Consider the following 16,922-nt stretch of genomic DNA (forward strand, 5'->3'; position numbering starts at 1 on the left):
GCAAACGCGATGTCTTCTCCAAAACGGCAATGTGTCTCCAGCAATGTTTACTTTTTGACGTTCTATGGCATCTCCACTTTCCAAGCATATATGACCACATGTAATATTTTGGTAAGTGATGCAAATAGTGAACTATGTAGGGCCAGGATGTAAAATATATGTAGCTGCAGCAATTTCTCTTATCTGATATGGTAAGTAATGGGGCTTAATTTATAGCTCCTAAGAGTTTGACTAACGGGTCCGTAAACGCGATTCTAGATATCTTTACCTCTGAATAAACTGCCTTTATTATACCATATCCACCCTGTCCAAAGTCTCTACTTGGTCTCAGTTCTCCAGTAAACTTGTGATTATCAACACTAACCTCATCGTTGTGGCGGCGGACAGCTAGCCTGTATCCCTCATCCAGTTGAGTGAGTGGCAATGTCTTTTTTCGTTCAGTACCAATTTTTGGAAAATCCTCGGGTGTAGGACTTTCCGCCTTTAGTAGAAACCTGTTGAATTATTACATTTGGTCTGGGAGGTCCTAATTGTTTCGTTGCCAATTTATCTTCATTTGTTCGCCGACAAAAAGGAACTTCTTTCAAACAATCCGCTTCGCTCTTTTCTCGAGTTACGTTCATGGTTACGTAACGTATGACGAAGCGTAAAGTGCAAGCCCACAGACACCCATTGAGATTGTATTGAAGGCTCTGAAATTTGAAAAAAATAGATTTTACATGGGAGTCTATGACAGACTTCTGGGCGATTTTCAACCTGACTGAAATCGCCCAAAAAACGGGCGGGGCCATTTGAAGCACGACTTTAGCCTGATTTGACATTTAGTGGCTGGCAGATCAGACGTGAACACTGATAACTGCTGTTGCTGTGATATAATTTTTTATAAATTTCTAAAAAAATATATATAATTTTTATTTTTTAATTTTTTAAATAATTGATTAGAAAAAAAATCCCTTCCTTTTCCCGTTTGGCAGTGCGTCGCCCATATCGCCCTATTGAACAAGCCGTCCCTGCTGCCTACAATGCATATACTCAAAGGTAATGTCAGCTCACTGTTTTAATCCTCTCAAACTTTATATTCGAATAAAGCTTTGGTGATTAAGAATGATTTCCAAGCGGTCTCAGGAGCCAAACCCTTTATGGACAATCTTGACTACTTCGCGATTTTATTGGGCAGGACAAAAAAAGCCTTGATTAAGAGGAGGGGAGGCTATGCTTGTTTTTTTTAACAAAATAAAACTAATTGGTAAAATACATTTAAAAAAAATAATCTACATTTGAAATATACAGGCACCAAAAGCACATTAGGCTACTCTTGTTCCATGTACATATGGGCAGAATGCATCACGGCTGCATTTCCGCTGTCAAAATTCATGCCATAACCAACTGCGTTACCACTTAAACAAGCTTTTGGTTGGTCTTAAATATCCCTATCAGCGCTGCCTGAAATTGGCTCTTTGGAACATGTTTTTCAGGACACGCCTCAAATATTTCCATCCTGCCCATCTGAGTGCTGATGTTAGACAGGTCAATTCCCAAACCTGGCGTTAGGGCTGGAAAATGCCAGTGCACCAGTTTTTACATGACGAAATTGCATACTGAATAGTGATGGGTCATGCGCACAAGCATCGGCTCTGAGAGCCGGCTCTTTGTAGTGAATCAGAAGAGCCGGCTCGCATCGAGTGAGAGCCGGCTCCCAGTTTTTTGCCCATTCGCTGCTTAGGTTTCACTTTCACAGAGGTCTGTTATGATTGGCCAGCATGGCGACCAGCATGCGGCATTCACGTGAGAATTAAGGATGTGTAAACAGAGAGGGGGCGGGGCAGACACACCACTTGACTCCACTGCAAGTGAAGAGAGAGACAGAGCGGACTGAGGAGCGTGTGTGCGTCTTGCATTGTCGTGTCGTTTAACTATGAGTGACACTAGAAAGCGAAGCAGCATCTGGCTGCAGTTTAAAGATATTGGGAACAAGAAAGCAGAGTGCCTTCACTGCAAAACGAAGGTCACTATAAGAGCAGGTTCCACCACAAACCTGCATAGACATACAAGAACTGTCCATCCTACAGTGCAGTTAGAGGAGAGAGGGCAAGCCAGCTCACCATCTACTGATCCTGGTGTGTCTCATACCAGAACAACAGCTGCTGTAACGTCTACTGCCATCCCCATGCGTGCAAGTATAACCTCTCCTACTGCAACTGATGTGATGGAGGGGAGACTATGTATTGTTGCCACATCAGTTCCTTCTGAGAGAATCTTCTCCAAAACAGGGCAGATACTCACGGAGAGGCGAAATCGTATCAGGCCTATCAGCCCATCCAAGCTGAGGCATCTGATCTTCCTGAATGCCAACCTGCCCTGAGGACTAATGCTGTTTGCTGGAGTTTGGTTCTGGTTTTGATTCTGTTCTGTGGATTTGTTTGAAGTTTATTGTTAATTTGTGCAATAAAAAAGTTTAATTGAAATAAACAAATGTAAGAGTGGTTTTGTCACAGAATAAATGCACAGAATTAGGCATTATAAGGTCTCTCATAAAAACACTGAAAGCAAAAGGGTTTTCAACACATAAACCATGATTTTTTTCAAAGTTAAGGTAAAATATAGGCTACAAAGATCCTAAATAAAGAGCCGTTCGGGGAGTCGAAGAGCCGGCTCTTCTTTGGGAGCCGAGTCAAAAGAGCCGGCTCTCAGAAAAGAGCCGAACTTCCCATCATTACTACCAACCAGTAAGAATTCCGGCTATCACAGACCTGTTAGTTTTTCTTTAAGAAGCCCTCCTGTTCTCCACTCATTACCTGTATTTACTGCACCTGTTTGAACTCGTTAGCTTTATAAAAGACACCTGTCCACACACTCAATCAAACAGACTCCAACCTCTCCACAATGGCCAAGACCAGAGAGCTGTGTAAGGACTTCAGGGATAATTGTAGACCTGCACAAGGCTGGGATGGGCTACAGGACAATAGGCAAGCAGCTTGGTGAGAAGGCAACAACTGTTGGCGCAATTATTAGAAAATGGAAGAAGTTTAAGATGACGGTCAATCATCCTCGGTCTGGGGGCTCCATGCAAGATCTCACCTCGTGGGGCATCAATGATCATGAGGAAGGTGAGGGATCAGCCCAGAACTACACGGCAGGACCTGGTCAATGACCTGAAGAGAGCTGGGACCACAGTCTCAAAGAAAACCATTAGTAACACACTAGGCCGTCATGGATTAAAATCCTGCAGCGCACGCAAGGTCCCCCTGCTCAAGCCAGCGCATGTCCAGGCCCGTCTGAAGTTTGCCAATGACCATCTGGATGATCCAGAGGAGGAATGGGAGAAGGTCATGTGGTCTGATGAGACAAAAATAGAGCTTTTGGTCTAAACTCCACTCGCCATGTTTGGAGGAAGAAGAAGGATGAGTACAACCCCAAGAACACCATCCCAACCGTGAAGCATGGAGGTGGAAACATCATTCTTTGGGGATGCTTTTCTGCAAAGGGGACAGGACGACTGCACCGTATTGAGGGGGAGGATGAATGCGGCCATGTATCGTGAGATCTTGGCCAACAACCTCCTTCCCTCAGTAAGAGCATTGAAGATGGGTCGTGGCTGGGTCTTCCAGCATGACAACGACCTGAAACACACAGCCAGGGCAACTAAGGAGTGGCTCCGTAGAAGCATCTCAAGGTCCTGGAGTGGCCTAGCCAGTCTCCAGACCTGAACCCAATAGAAAATCTTTGGGGGGAGCTGAAAGTCCATATTGCCCAGCGACAGCCCCGAAACCTGAAGGATCTGGAGAAAGTCTGTATGGAGGAGTGGGCCAAAATCCCTGCTGCAGTGTGTGCAAACCTAGTCAAGACCTACAGGAAACATATGATCTCTGTAATTGCAAACAAAGGTTTCTGTACCAAATATTAAGTACTGCTTTTCTGATGTATCAAATACTTATGTCATGCAATAAAATGCAAATTAATTACTTAAAAATCATACAATGTGATTTTCTGGATTTTTGTTTTAGATTCCGTCTCTCACAGTTGAAGTGTACCTATGATAAAAAATACAGACCTCTAGATGCTTTGTAAGTAGGAAAACCTGCAAAATCGGCAGTGTATCAAATACTTGTTCTCCCCACTGTACGTGAGAATGCTATTCATTGACTACAGCTCAGCATTCAACACCATAGTGCCCTCAAAGCTCATCACTAAACTAAGGATCCTGGGACTAAACACCTCCCTCTGCAACTGGATCCTGGACTTCCTGACGGGCCGCCCCCAGGTGGTAAGGGTAGGGAACAACACATCTGCCACACTGATCCTCAACACGGGGGCCCCTCAGGGGTACGTGCTCAGTCCCCCTCCTATACTCCCTGTTCACCCATGACTGCATGGCCAGGCACGACTCCAACACCATCATTAAGTTTGCCGATGACACAACAGTGGTAGGCCTGATCACCGACAACGATGAGACAGCCTATAGGGAGGAGGTCAGAGACCTGGCCGTGTGGTGCCAGGATAACAACCTCTCCCTCAACGTGACCAAGACAAAGGAGATGATTGTGGACTACAGGAAAGAAAAGAGGGACTGAGCACGCCCCCATTCTCATCGACAGGGCTGTAGTGGAACAGGTTGAGAGCTTCAAGTTCCTTGGTGTCCACATCACCAACGAACTATCATGGTCCAAACACACCAAGACAGTCGTGAAGAGGGCACGACAAAGCATATTCCCCCCTCAGGAGACTGAAAAGATATGGCATGGGTCCTCAGATCCTCAAAAAATTCTACAGCTGCACCATCGAGAGCATCCTGACTGGTTGCATCACCGCCTGGTATGGCAACTGCTTGGCCTCCGACCGCAAGGCACTACAGAGGTAGTGCGTACGGCCCAGTACATCACTGGGGCCAAGCTTCCTGCCATCCAGGACCTCTATACCAGGCGGTGTCAGAGGAAGGCCCTCAAAATTGTCAAAGACTCCAGCCACCCTAGTCATAGAGTGTTATCTCTGCTACCGCACGGCAGCGGTACCGGAGTGCCAAGTCTAGGTCCAAAGACTTCTCAACAGCTTCTACCCCCAAGCCATAAGACTCCTGAACAGCTAATCATGGCTACCCAGACTATTTGCACTGCCCCCCACCCCATCTTTTTACACTGCTGCTACTCTGTTAATTATTTATGCATAGTCACTTTAACTCTACCCACATGTACATATTACTTCAACTACCTCAACTAGCCGGTGCCCCCCGCATATTGACTCTGCACGGTACCCCCTGTATATATAGCCTTTTATTTTACTTCTGCTCTTTTTTCTCAATACTTTTTTGTTGTTGTTATATTTTACTTTTTATTTAAAATAAATGCACCGTTGGTTAAGGGCTGTAAGTAAGCATTTCACTGTAATGTCTGCACCTGTTGTATTCGGCGCATGTGGCCAATAAAAATATGATTTGATTTGTCTCTGGGTTCTTAAGACAGGTGCACTACTGGTTTTCTTAAAGAAGCTCCCAAGGCTCTTCTTGGACTTCTTTGCTGATTGTGGAGCAGTGGCAGCTTCTTTCTCTCTCTCACTCTGGTCCTCTTCAAAAGAGAAGTCTCCCACGGCTGTGTTCCCTACCAGGAGGGCTTCTGTCTCGGAGGCAGCTCTCACCTTCACCTCCACCAGCTTCTCAGTGGTCATGTAGGTTGTCTTGAACCTTGGGTCCAGAAAGGTAGCCATGGTGAGCAGCTCATCTGTTTCAGGGTCGGTGTATTTGTCATTCAGGTAATTGAGGACCCTCATCTTAATCTCTCCGGTCAGTTTGGCTTCGCCCTCATTTGATTTCAGAACCTCCGTCTTGAACAAATGGAGGACCGGCTTCAGATAGGACACACTCCACGAATGTCTCTCCTGATAGGGCATCTGTGAAATCCTGGAGGGCTTAAGTGCTGCCGTGATAGATTCAAAGACCTCAATGTCTTGCCAGGAGGGTGCAAGGTGCCGTGTTTTTTTGTCTGCTGCCAGGACTTGTGTGATGGCCTTTTCCTGCTACAGGACTCTTTCCATCATCTGCAGTCGAGATCCCCACCTTGTCGGGGATTCCGTGATGAGCTTGTGGAAGGGCAGGCTCAGTTCCTGTGCACTTGTCAGGGCCTTCTGCTTCTTCCAACTATAGGAAAATGTGCTGACCACTTTCTTGCACATTCAATAGAAATAACTAATTACAACAATTTACAGCATGGACACTGGACATGATTACAAATGTAATCCATCCATAGATTTACAAACAACTGTTGTGATTAAGAGAGCTATGTTGCTTTAGAAAACGGGATCATTTATTGAGTAGGTTATTTATTATTGAAAGCGAGAGGATAGATTCATATATTGAAACCATTGGCTAATGTATCAATTATAAATAAAAGCAATGTAATCCATGTAATGTACCAATTTATTAGTCGCTCTGGATAAGAGCATCTGCTAAATGATGTAAATGTAAATGTAATGTTTGGATATTGCACACATTTACAAATTACAAATATTGTAGATTTGCATAGCTGTATATATCCGCCTTAACGTATAAGAACGATCAAGCAGTGTAGTCAGCTCTAACTTTAAACAGAGGAGATAAGGAATACAATAGTTATTCTGCATTAAATGTTGTTGTTTTTAAGTGACGTTATTTTTCTACCTAGCTCTATGTATTTTGGACGTTGAAACTTACCAATAGCAATGTGTAGTCTGTGTCCGAAACACCCTAGTCTTGTCCATTTGTTCAGCTCCAATGCTTTGTTGATACATACGTGACGCGACTCTTTCAAGTCCCAGAAACGCCTTTATTTCATACATTAATTTATCATGATATGGCAAAATCCATATCATGGCACAGCATCATACCGGTATTCACATTCATACCGATATACCGCCATCCCTAGCTGTAACACAACAAAATGTGAAAAAGTGAATATTTTCTGAAGGCATTGTAACAGTTGGCCCTAAAGCATTTTGTAGGGAGCCAAGGAAAGCAACTATTGCCTGTATCAGTGATGGACACTAGCTAGAACGTGGACCAATACTTTTATAGTAATATAGCTAGCTACTAATACAATAGCCCAACTTCTTGCACATTGTTTTGATGAGCTGGTTAGAATAAGGCTGTCACTTGGTCAAATCATAAATCATACTCTGTACTAAATGCATTGCCTATCAGTAAACATCTGACAATGTATACATATAATGTAATTCCACTGTATGTTCCTTATTATTTACTTAGTATTATCAAACTTCATCCAGATATTACACTGTTGATGTGTATGGAGTACAAATGTACTAGTTAGCTTGTATTCTCTGAACAATAACACCAGTGTTCCTGTAACAGAATGTGCATACTGTAATATAGGTTATAGGCAAGAGAGGAGGAAGTGGTGGCTTGTTAGAGCAAAGACATGGTTCTAATTTTAGTGGTTCTCATGACGACCCCCATAACAATTGAAATGTAATTGTGGCCCCCTCAAACATATTGGAACATTGGGAACCCTCAGTAGTCAATGTGTGATAGGACCCTGAGTGCAGGAGTGGACTATAATGAACATGTAGGCTTCCTGTACATTGTAATTATTTATTTTCTATTCCATTGTTCGCTCAGCTTGTAATTGTAGTTGGTTATGTAAGCGTTATCAGAACAGGTATTGAATGATAAACAGAACAAAACAGACCCATTCTGTGATATTTTTTAAAACAATTTCATCCACATCCTCACTTTATGTCAATATTACAATGTTGCTGCTTGCTCAGCCTCTGTCCTTGGTCTGGAAGACACATTAAACATACAGTTGTTGGAAAAATTACTTGTGTCATGCACAAAGTAGATGTCCTAACCGACTTGCCAAAACTATAGTTTGTTAACAAGACATTTGTGGAGTGGTTGAAAAACGAGTTTTAATGACAACCCTAAGTGTATAGTTGAAGTCGGAAGTTTATATACATTTAGGTTGGAGTGAAAACTTATTTCACTTATAATTCACTGTATCACAATTCCAGTGGGTCAGAAGTTTACATACACTAAGTTGACTGTGCCTTTAAACAGCTTGGAAAATTCCAGAAAATTATGTCATGGCTTTGAGAAGCTTCTGATAGGCTAATTGACATAATTTGAGTCAATTGGAGGTGTACCTGTGGATGTATTTCAAGGCCTACCTTCAAACTCAGTGCTTCTTTGCTTGACATCATGGGAAAATCAAAAGAAATCAGCCAAGACCTCAGAAAATAAATTGTAGACCTCCACAAGTCTGGTTCATCCTTGGGAGCAATTTCCAAACACCTGAAGGTACCACGTTCATCTGTACAAACAATAGTACGCAAGTATAAACACCATGGGACTCACGCAGCCGTCATACCGCTCAGGAAGGAGACGCGTTCTGTCTCCTAGAGATGAACGTACTTAGAGATGCGAACTGCAAATCAATCCCAGAACAACAGCAAAGGACCTTGTGAAGATGCTGGAGGAAACAGGTACAAAAGTATCTATATCCACAGTAAAAACGAGTCTTATATCGACATAACCTGAAAGGCCGCTCAGCAAGGAAGAAGCCACTGCTCCAAAACCACCATAAAAAAGCCTGACTACGGTTTGGAACTGCACATGGGGACAAATATCGTACTTTTTGGAGAAATGTCCTCTGGTCTGATGAAACAAGAATTGAACTGTTTGGCCATAATGACCATCATTATGTTTGGAGGAAAAAAGGGGGTACCTTGCAAGCCGAAGAACACCATCCCAACCGTGAAGCACGGGGGTGGCAGCATCATGCTGTGGGGGTGCTTTGCTGCAGGGAGGGACTGGTTCACTTCACAAAATAGATGGCATCATGAGAAGGAGGTGAAGCAACATCTCAAGACATCAGTCAGGAAGTTAAAGCTTGGTCGCAAATGGGTCTTTCAAATGGACAATGACCCCAAGCATACTTCCACAGTTGTGGCAAAATGGCTTAAGGACAACAAAGTCAAGGTATTGGAGTGGCCATCACAAAGCCCTGACCTCAATCCTATATAAAATATGTGGGCAGAACTGAAAAAGTGTGTGCGAGCAAGGTGGCCTACAAACCTGACTCAGTTACACCAGCTCTGTCAGGAGGAATGGGCCAAAATTCACCCAACTTATTGTGGGAAGCTTGTGGAAGGCTACCCGAAAACATTTGACCCAAATTAAACAATTTAAAGGCAATGCTACCAAATACTAATTGAGTGTCTAAACTTCTGACCCACTGGGAATTGTGATGAAATAAATAAAAGCTGAAATAAATCATTCTCTCTACTATTATTCTGACATTTCACATTCTTAAAATAAAGTGGTGATCCTAACTGACCTAACACAAGGAATTTTTACTAGGATTAAATGTCAGGAATTGTGAAAAACTGAGTTTAAATGTATTTGGCTAAGGTTTATGTAAACTTCTGACTTCAACTGTACATGTGAAAATATATTCTAAAATACATTGCTTAGTTTATTTAGAATGTATTTTGAAATACATTAAATACATTTTGCGATGCATTTAACATATATTGGGATATACATTTGGCATACATTTATATATACATTCTAAATACATTCCAGAATATATGTTTTAATGTATTTTAAATGTATTTAAAACATTTTTTAAATATATTATTCGTATTTCTTCCATATGGGTCCCTCAATGCATGTGAATTAAAGTCTGTGAATTACTGTATCTGCTAAACATTGATGTTGATTTATTGTCAGCTAATGCGCTGCTTCTTTGTATACACTCCGGGTAGAAATAGTCTGTAGACACAGATCTAGGATCAGCTGACCCAAACCTCACCTTCAAATCCAATTGAACCTTTAGGGGGAGAAAATGCATCTGACCTTAGATCTGTATCTAGAAGAAACACCTTTAGCTCTAACCCACCTCCCATCTACTAGAATAAACACCTGTACCTCTAACCCATCTCCCATCTACTAGAACAGTGAGTTCCCAACCTTTTGTGGTTACTGTACCACCAACTTAATTTTGCTCTGCCCAGAGTACCTCTGAAGTACCCCCTCATGTGCATTTTAAGCCTATGGTCTCATGGGTCTTCTCAAGTACCCCCTATGGATAGGCCAAGTACCAAGTCCTGGTACCCCTGGTTGGGAACCACTATACTAGAAGAAACACCTTTAGCTCTAATCCACCTCCCATCTACTAGAAGAAACACCTTTAGCTCTAATCCACCTGCCATTTTTCAGAAGATACACCTTAGCTCTAACCCACCTTGCATTACATTGAATGAGCTGTATAAGGCCATAAGTGAACAGGAAAACGCTCATCCGGAGGCAGCGCTCCTAGTGGCCGGGGACTTTAATGCAGGTAAACTTCAATCCGTTCTACCTCATTTCTACCAGCATGTTAAATGTGCAACCAGAGGAAAAAAAACTCTAGACCACCTTTACTCCACACACAGAGACGCATACAAAGCTCTCCCTCGCCCTCCATTTGGCAAATCTGACCATAACTCTATCCTCCTGATTCCTGCTTATAAGCAAAAACTAAAGCAGGAAGCACCAGTGACTTCGGTTAATAAAAAAGTGGTCAGATGACGCAGATGCTAAGCTACAGGACTGTTTTGCTAGCACAGACTGGAACATGTTCGGGATTCTTCAGATAGCATTGAGGAGTACACCACATCAGTCACTGGCTTCATCAATAAGTGCATCGATGATGTCGTCCCCACAGTGACCGTACGTACATACCCCAACCAGAAGCCATGGATTACAGGCAACATCCGCACTGAGCTAAAGGGTAGAGCTGTCGCTTTCAAGGAGCGGGACTCTAACCCGGACGCTTATAAGAAATCCTGCTATGCCCTCCGACGAACCATCAAACAGGCAAAGAGTCAATACAGGACTAAGATTGAATTGTACTACACCGGCTCTGACGCTCGTCGGATGTGGCAGGGCTTGAAAACTATTACAGACTACAAAGGGAAGCACAGCCGCGAGCTGCCCAGTGACACAAGTCTTCCAGATGAGCTAAACCACTTCTATGCTCGCTTCGAGGCAAGCGACACTGAAGCATGCATGAGAGCACCAGCTGTTCCGGATGACTATGTGATCACGGTCTCCGTAGCCAATTTGAGTAAGACTTTTAAGCAGGTCAACATTCACAAGGCCGCAGGGCCAGACGGATTACCAGGATGTGTACTCAGAGCATGTGCTGACCAACTGGCAAGTGTCTTCACTGACATTTTCAACATGTCCCTGACTGAGTCTGTAATACCAACATGTTTCAAGCAGACCACCATAGTCCCCGTGCCCAAGGACACTAAGAAAACCTGCCTAAATGACTACCGACCCGTAGCACTGACGTCTGTAGCCATGAAGTGCTTTGAAAGACTGGTCATGGCTCACATCAACACCATTATCCCAGAAACCCTAGACCCACTCCAATTTGCATACCGCCCCAACAGATCCACAGATGATGCAATCTCTATTGCACTCCACACTGCCCTTTCCCACCTGGACAAGAGGAACACCTACATGAGAATGCTATTCATTGACTACAGCTCAGCATTCAACACCATAGTGCCCTCAAAGCTCATCACTAAGCTAAGGATCCTGGGACTATACACCTCCCTCTGTAACTGGATCCTGGACTTCCTGACGGGCCGCCCCTAGGTGGTAAGGGTAGGTAACAACACATTTGCCACACTGATCCTCAACACGGGGGCCCCTCAGGGGTCTGTGCTCTGTCCCCTCCTGTACTCCCTGTTCACCCATGACTGCATGGCCAGGCACGACTCCAACACCATCATTAAGTTTGCCGATGACACAACAGTGGTAGGCCTGATCACCGACAACGATGAGACAGCCTATAGGGAGGAGGTCAGAGACCTGGCCGTGTGGTGCCAGGATAACAACCTCTCCCTCAACGTGACCAAGACAAAGGAGATGATTGTGGACTACAGTAAAAAAAAGAGGACTGAGCACACCTCCATTCTCATTGACGGGGCTGTAGTGGAACAGGTTGAGAGCTTCAAGTTCCTTGGTGTCCACATCACCAACTAATTAACATGGTCCAAACACACCAAGACAGTCGTGAAGAGGGCACGACAAAGCCTATTCCCCCTCAGGAGACTGAAAAGATTTGGCATGGGTCCTCAGATCCTCAAAAAGTTATACAGCTGCACCATCGAGAGCAACCTGACTGGTTGCATCACCGCCTGGTATGGCAACTGCTCGGCATCCGATCGCAAGGCACTACAGAGGGTAGTGCGTACAGCCCAGTACATCACTGGGGCCAAGCTTCCTGCCATCCAGGACCTCTATACCAGGCGGTGTCAGAGGAAGGCCCTCAAAATTGTCAAAGACTCCAGCCACCCTAGTCATAGAGTGTTCTCTCTGCTACCGCATGGCAAGCGGTACCGGAGTGCCAAGTCTAGGTCCAAAATACTTCTCAACAGCTTCTACCCCCAAGCCATAAGACTCCCGAACAGCTAATCATGGCAACCCGGACTATTTGCACTGCCCCCCACCCCCACACCCACCCCCCACCCCATCTTTTCACGCTGCTGCTACTCTGTTAATTATTTATGCATAGTCACTTTAACTCTACCCACATGTACATATTACTTCAACTACCTCAACTAGCCGGTGCCCCCGCACATTGACACTGCATCGGTACCCCCCTATATATATAGCCTCCCTACTGTTATTTTATTTTACTTCTGGTCTTTTTTTCTCAACACTTTTTTGTTGTTGTTTTATTTTACATTTTTATTCAAAAATAAATGCACTGTTGGTTAAGGGTTTTAAGTAAGCATTTCACTGTAATGTCTACACCTGTTGTATTCGGCGCATGTGGCCAATAAAATTTGATTTGATTTGTTTTAGAAGACGCTCTTATCCAGAGCAACTTACAAGAGCAATTAGGGTTAAGTGTGTTGCTCAAGGGCACATCAACAGATTGTTCACCTAGTCAGCTCGGGGAGTCTACCCAGCGACCTTCGGTTACTGGCCCAACGCGCTTAACCGCTAGGCTACCTGATGTGACTACTAAAAGAAATACCTTTAGCTCTAACCCACCTCCCATCTACCAGAAGAAACACCTTTAGCTCTAACCCACTTCCCATCTACTAGAATAAACACCTTTATCTCTAACCCACCTCCCATCTACCAGAAGAAACACCTTTAGCTCTAACCCACCTCCCATCTAACAGAAGAACACTGTTAGCTCTAACCCACCTCCCATCTTTTCTCCCTCTCCCCCTCTCTCCAGATGGCACGCCCAAGATCATCTCCTCCTTCAGTGAGAAAGTGTTTGGAACCAACGAGTTTGTGTCACTGTTCTGCACGGTAAAAGGCACGCCGGAGCCCAGGGTGACGTGGACGCTGGACGACGAGCCGGTGATCAGGGACTCCCGCCACCGCATCGGCCACTACACCAACCAGGAGGGCCACGTGGTCAGCCACCTGAACATCAGCCAGACCACAGGGCCGGACGGGGGTGTCTACCGGTGCATCTGCAACAATTCGGCCGGGGCAGTCTCCTACCAGGCGCGAATAAACGTAAGAGGTGCTTGTCAGATCAGCTCCTCCAAAACAATTACATTTTACACATGTTTATGAATTCATTTGTTTTTGTTGTTTTTCCTGATGCATGTTTTTGTTTTGTTGCTAAGCTCCTTTGAGAGTGCCTGAATAACCTATTTTGAGCTCTTTCCAGGGTCTCTATGTTGGTTGTGTGTGTTCTGTGTGTGCCGTGTTAGTTGTGCACCATTTGTTTGTTTCTTTCCTTCTTGTTTTGTTTACGTATGTCATCACACAAATATGTATGTGTGTAAATGTGTGTCTGTGTCTGGGTGTGTGTCTATGTGTGTTTGTCTGTTTCTATCTGGTCTGTTTTCCCCAACTGTCATTCTGTCTGTGTCGATGTGGGTCTCTTTGTGTCAACTAGTTCCCCTGTCTGTCTGTCCTCATCTTTTTTCCTTTTGCTTTCATTTCCTATTCAGAACATGGCAAATTTTCCTAGGGGCTCGTATAGTGCTGCGATCATCACTCACTGCTGTCAGCGGTAACTTCTCTAATGCCCTATCTAACACCCGCTGATGGCTTGATATTGGGACACCATTAAGTTGATTTACACTAGCACTAGCATATGACTGAGGAGCATTCTACACTCAGCAGGGAGGTGCCAGGCAGCTCTAAAGCCAGCTACTCTAGGACTGACTGTCACCATGGTTTCTGGGGGTCTATCTAGAGACTCCAGGCCCTCCATCCTCTACTTAATGCTAATTCAAAACAGAGAAGGATAGGCCTATGGTCTGTGTTATGGATTGGATAACTCCTTTTGATTGTTTGCCCCCTGGAAAGTAGGGTTGTCACGATACCAGTATCGCGATACTCAGAGGTATCGTGGCAAGGAAACAAATCATGAAGCGGACAACATTTCCTGAGGAAAACAGTCCTAATGTTGGAAACAAGCAACCTTATGTTGTCACCTAGAATCACATTTATTTTCCAAACTATAGCACAGACTATTTTACATAGAGTAGGTTTTGCAAAGGACCAAAGAGTTTAGTCTGTTTTGTGTTTTCCTTTTTGCCATGGAAAATCAGGTATCGTAGTAACGCGATACTGGTATCATGACAACCCTACTGGAAAGCACCATGTTTAGTGAAGGGATGCTAAAGTCTCCAGTTCAGTAGGCTAGCTAGCCTAGCGCAGAGCATAGAAGATAAATCTCCACAGGTGCCATTGCGGAGACAGTGTAATGACTGTTTCTCGCATTGTTGGCTCCTTAATCATGCTAAAGAGAGTAGCAGTGTGGATGCCTGCGCAGTGCACTAGAGGTGCACACCACCACTTATTTAGTTAAACTCTCTTCTATTCGACAGTGCCTTCAAAGTATTCACACCCCTTGACTTTTTCCACGTTTTGTTGTGTTACAGCCTGAATTTAAAATGGATTAAATTATGATTTTTTTGTCATTGGCCTACACACAATACCCCATAATGTCAAAGTGGAATTCTGTTTTCGAAAAGTTTACAAATTACCAAAAAATGAAGAGTTGAAATATCTTGAATCATTAAGTATTCAACCCAGTTGTTATGCAAGCCTAAATAAGTTCAGGTGTAATCATTTGCTAAACAAGTCATATAACAAGTTGCATGGACTCACTCTGTGTGCAATAATAGTGTTTAACATGATTTTTGAATGACGACCTCATCTCTATACCCCACAAATACAATTATCTGTAAGGTCCCTCAGTCAAGCAGTGAATTTCAAACACAGATTCAAAGACCAGGGAGGTTTTCCAATGCTTCACAAAGAAGGGCACCTATTGGTAGATGAAAAAAAAAAAGCTGACATTGAATATCCCTTTGAGTATGGTGAATTTATTTCACTTTTGATTGTGTATCAATACACCCAATCACTACAAAAGATACAGGCGTCCTTCCTAACTCAGTTGCCGTCAGTAGCGGTGCGGGGGTAAAATAACTGGGAAAGCCAAGCTGAAAAACAATAGCCACATTACAACCAGTCTTGTGATAATTGCGTTGTTTGCTCTATAACCCATATAATAATAATAATAATAATAATAATAATAATAATAATAATAATAATAATAATAATAATAATAATAATATAATGTATGCACTCACTAACTGTAAGTCGCTCTGGATAAGAGCGTCTGCTAAATGACTAAAATGTAAATGTAAATGTAAATGTATAACCTGTTGGTTCATATGCCTTTTCACTGTGATATATAGGCCTAAGGCCAATACAATAAGATGACACAGTGGCAGAATAAATTCAACCACACCTTTGTTTCATCACAAAACTGGAGAGCAACATCTGTCCGGTGGAGTCAGCAAAGCATATTGCATGTAACAAACAGTTACATGACCTACAGCATGGTCAATCAAGTTAATGTTTCCAACATTTTTGGACAACTAAACAACTTTTGATTTAGACCACTGGAGAGTTTGCGCAAGTCACAAAGAAAACAGGAGCTGTCTCTACTATTCCAGCACCATTTCAACTTCAACATTTCAATATCTTTAAATCATATATGCTTAGTCTAATACAGTGACAACTAAAAGATTCCAAAAACTATTTAGTCCAATCAACGTAAGCTAAATATCATTTGGCTGTCTATGGTACTGATTTGTGTGTGTCTGCGTGTAGAGAAAACATGTTGACTCACCCTACTTGTAGAGAAACGCCAATGGCATCCTCCTCTCTTTCATGTTGCAGTAACGGTCGACTCTCTCATAAAGTACACGCTTTTAGTTTTTGTTGTCCTCGGCTACCTGGCTAAATTGCTTACTCGCTAGCCAAACTTCCTTTCATGGGCAATGATTAGCCAGCTAGTTAACATTAGCCTACAACATCTAGCTACATATTGAACTTCCATCCTTTCAGGCCAGAGGCACAATGTATGAATTTACGGTTGGATCAGAATTGCCATTATAATACTTGGCCAGTACAGAGAATTAAGTAAAACCACAAGTCCAAATCCCTATCTCCGTCCATGGCTAATTTAGGAAAGGGACAATTTTTGCTAGCTGGCTAGCCACCGGAGACAACACAACGAGATGCAACAATTCAAGTTTATTTCTGTCAAATTACTTTTGGCTTGATGTGATGTGATTGTTGTGTAGCCAAATCCAAACTGGCTTCCTTTGACACTTTTTTTGGGTGAACCAGGACCACTCACAGTTGAGCTCAATCAATTTAGCTCAACGCTGATTGGCTACTATTGTATTATTTTTTTTTATGAAGGGAGGCCAAATGGTTGATGGCTTCCCTTGCATTCAATACTACGGGTGGCAACAATATCATACTCTTTTTGACCAGACAGCATCAGAAAGATGGGCTATGCCTCCCAAGTGGCGCAACGGTCTAAGGCACTGCATTGCAGTGTTGCGGCGTCACTACAGCCTGGGGTTCGATCCCAGGCTGT

General features: G+C 43.4%; 1 protein-coding gene across 3 annotated transcripts in view; it reads left to right on the forward strand.

Moving 5' to 3' along the window:
* Positions 1-16,922, forward strand: part of LOC121579798 (Down syndrome cell adhesion molecule homolog) — a 158,990-nt gene that overhangs the window by 91,032 nt on the left and 51,036 nt on the right. For all 3 annotated transcript variants that reach the window (XM_041894702.2, XM_041894700.2, XM_041894701.2), the window contains exon 7: positions 13,233-13,529. In XM_041894702.2, coding sequence (XP_041750636.1) covers positions 13,233-13,529 — 297 coding nt within the window. The remainder of the gene's footprint in view (positions 1-13,232; positions 13,530-16,922) is intronic.

This window comes from Coregonus clupeaformis, chromosome 13, assembly GCF_020615455.1.
Source record: "Coregonus clupeaformis isolate EN_2021a chromosome 13, ASM2061545v1, whole genome shotgun sequence".
NCBI lineage: Eukaryota > Metazoa > Chordata > Actinopteri > Salmoniformes > Salmonidae > Coregonus > Coregonus clupeaformis.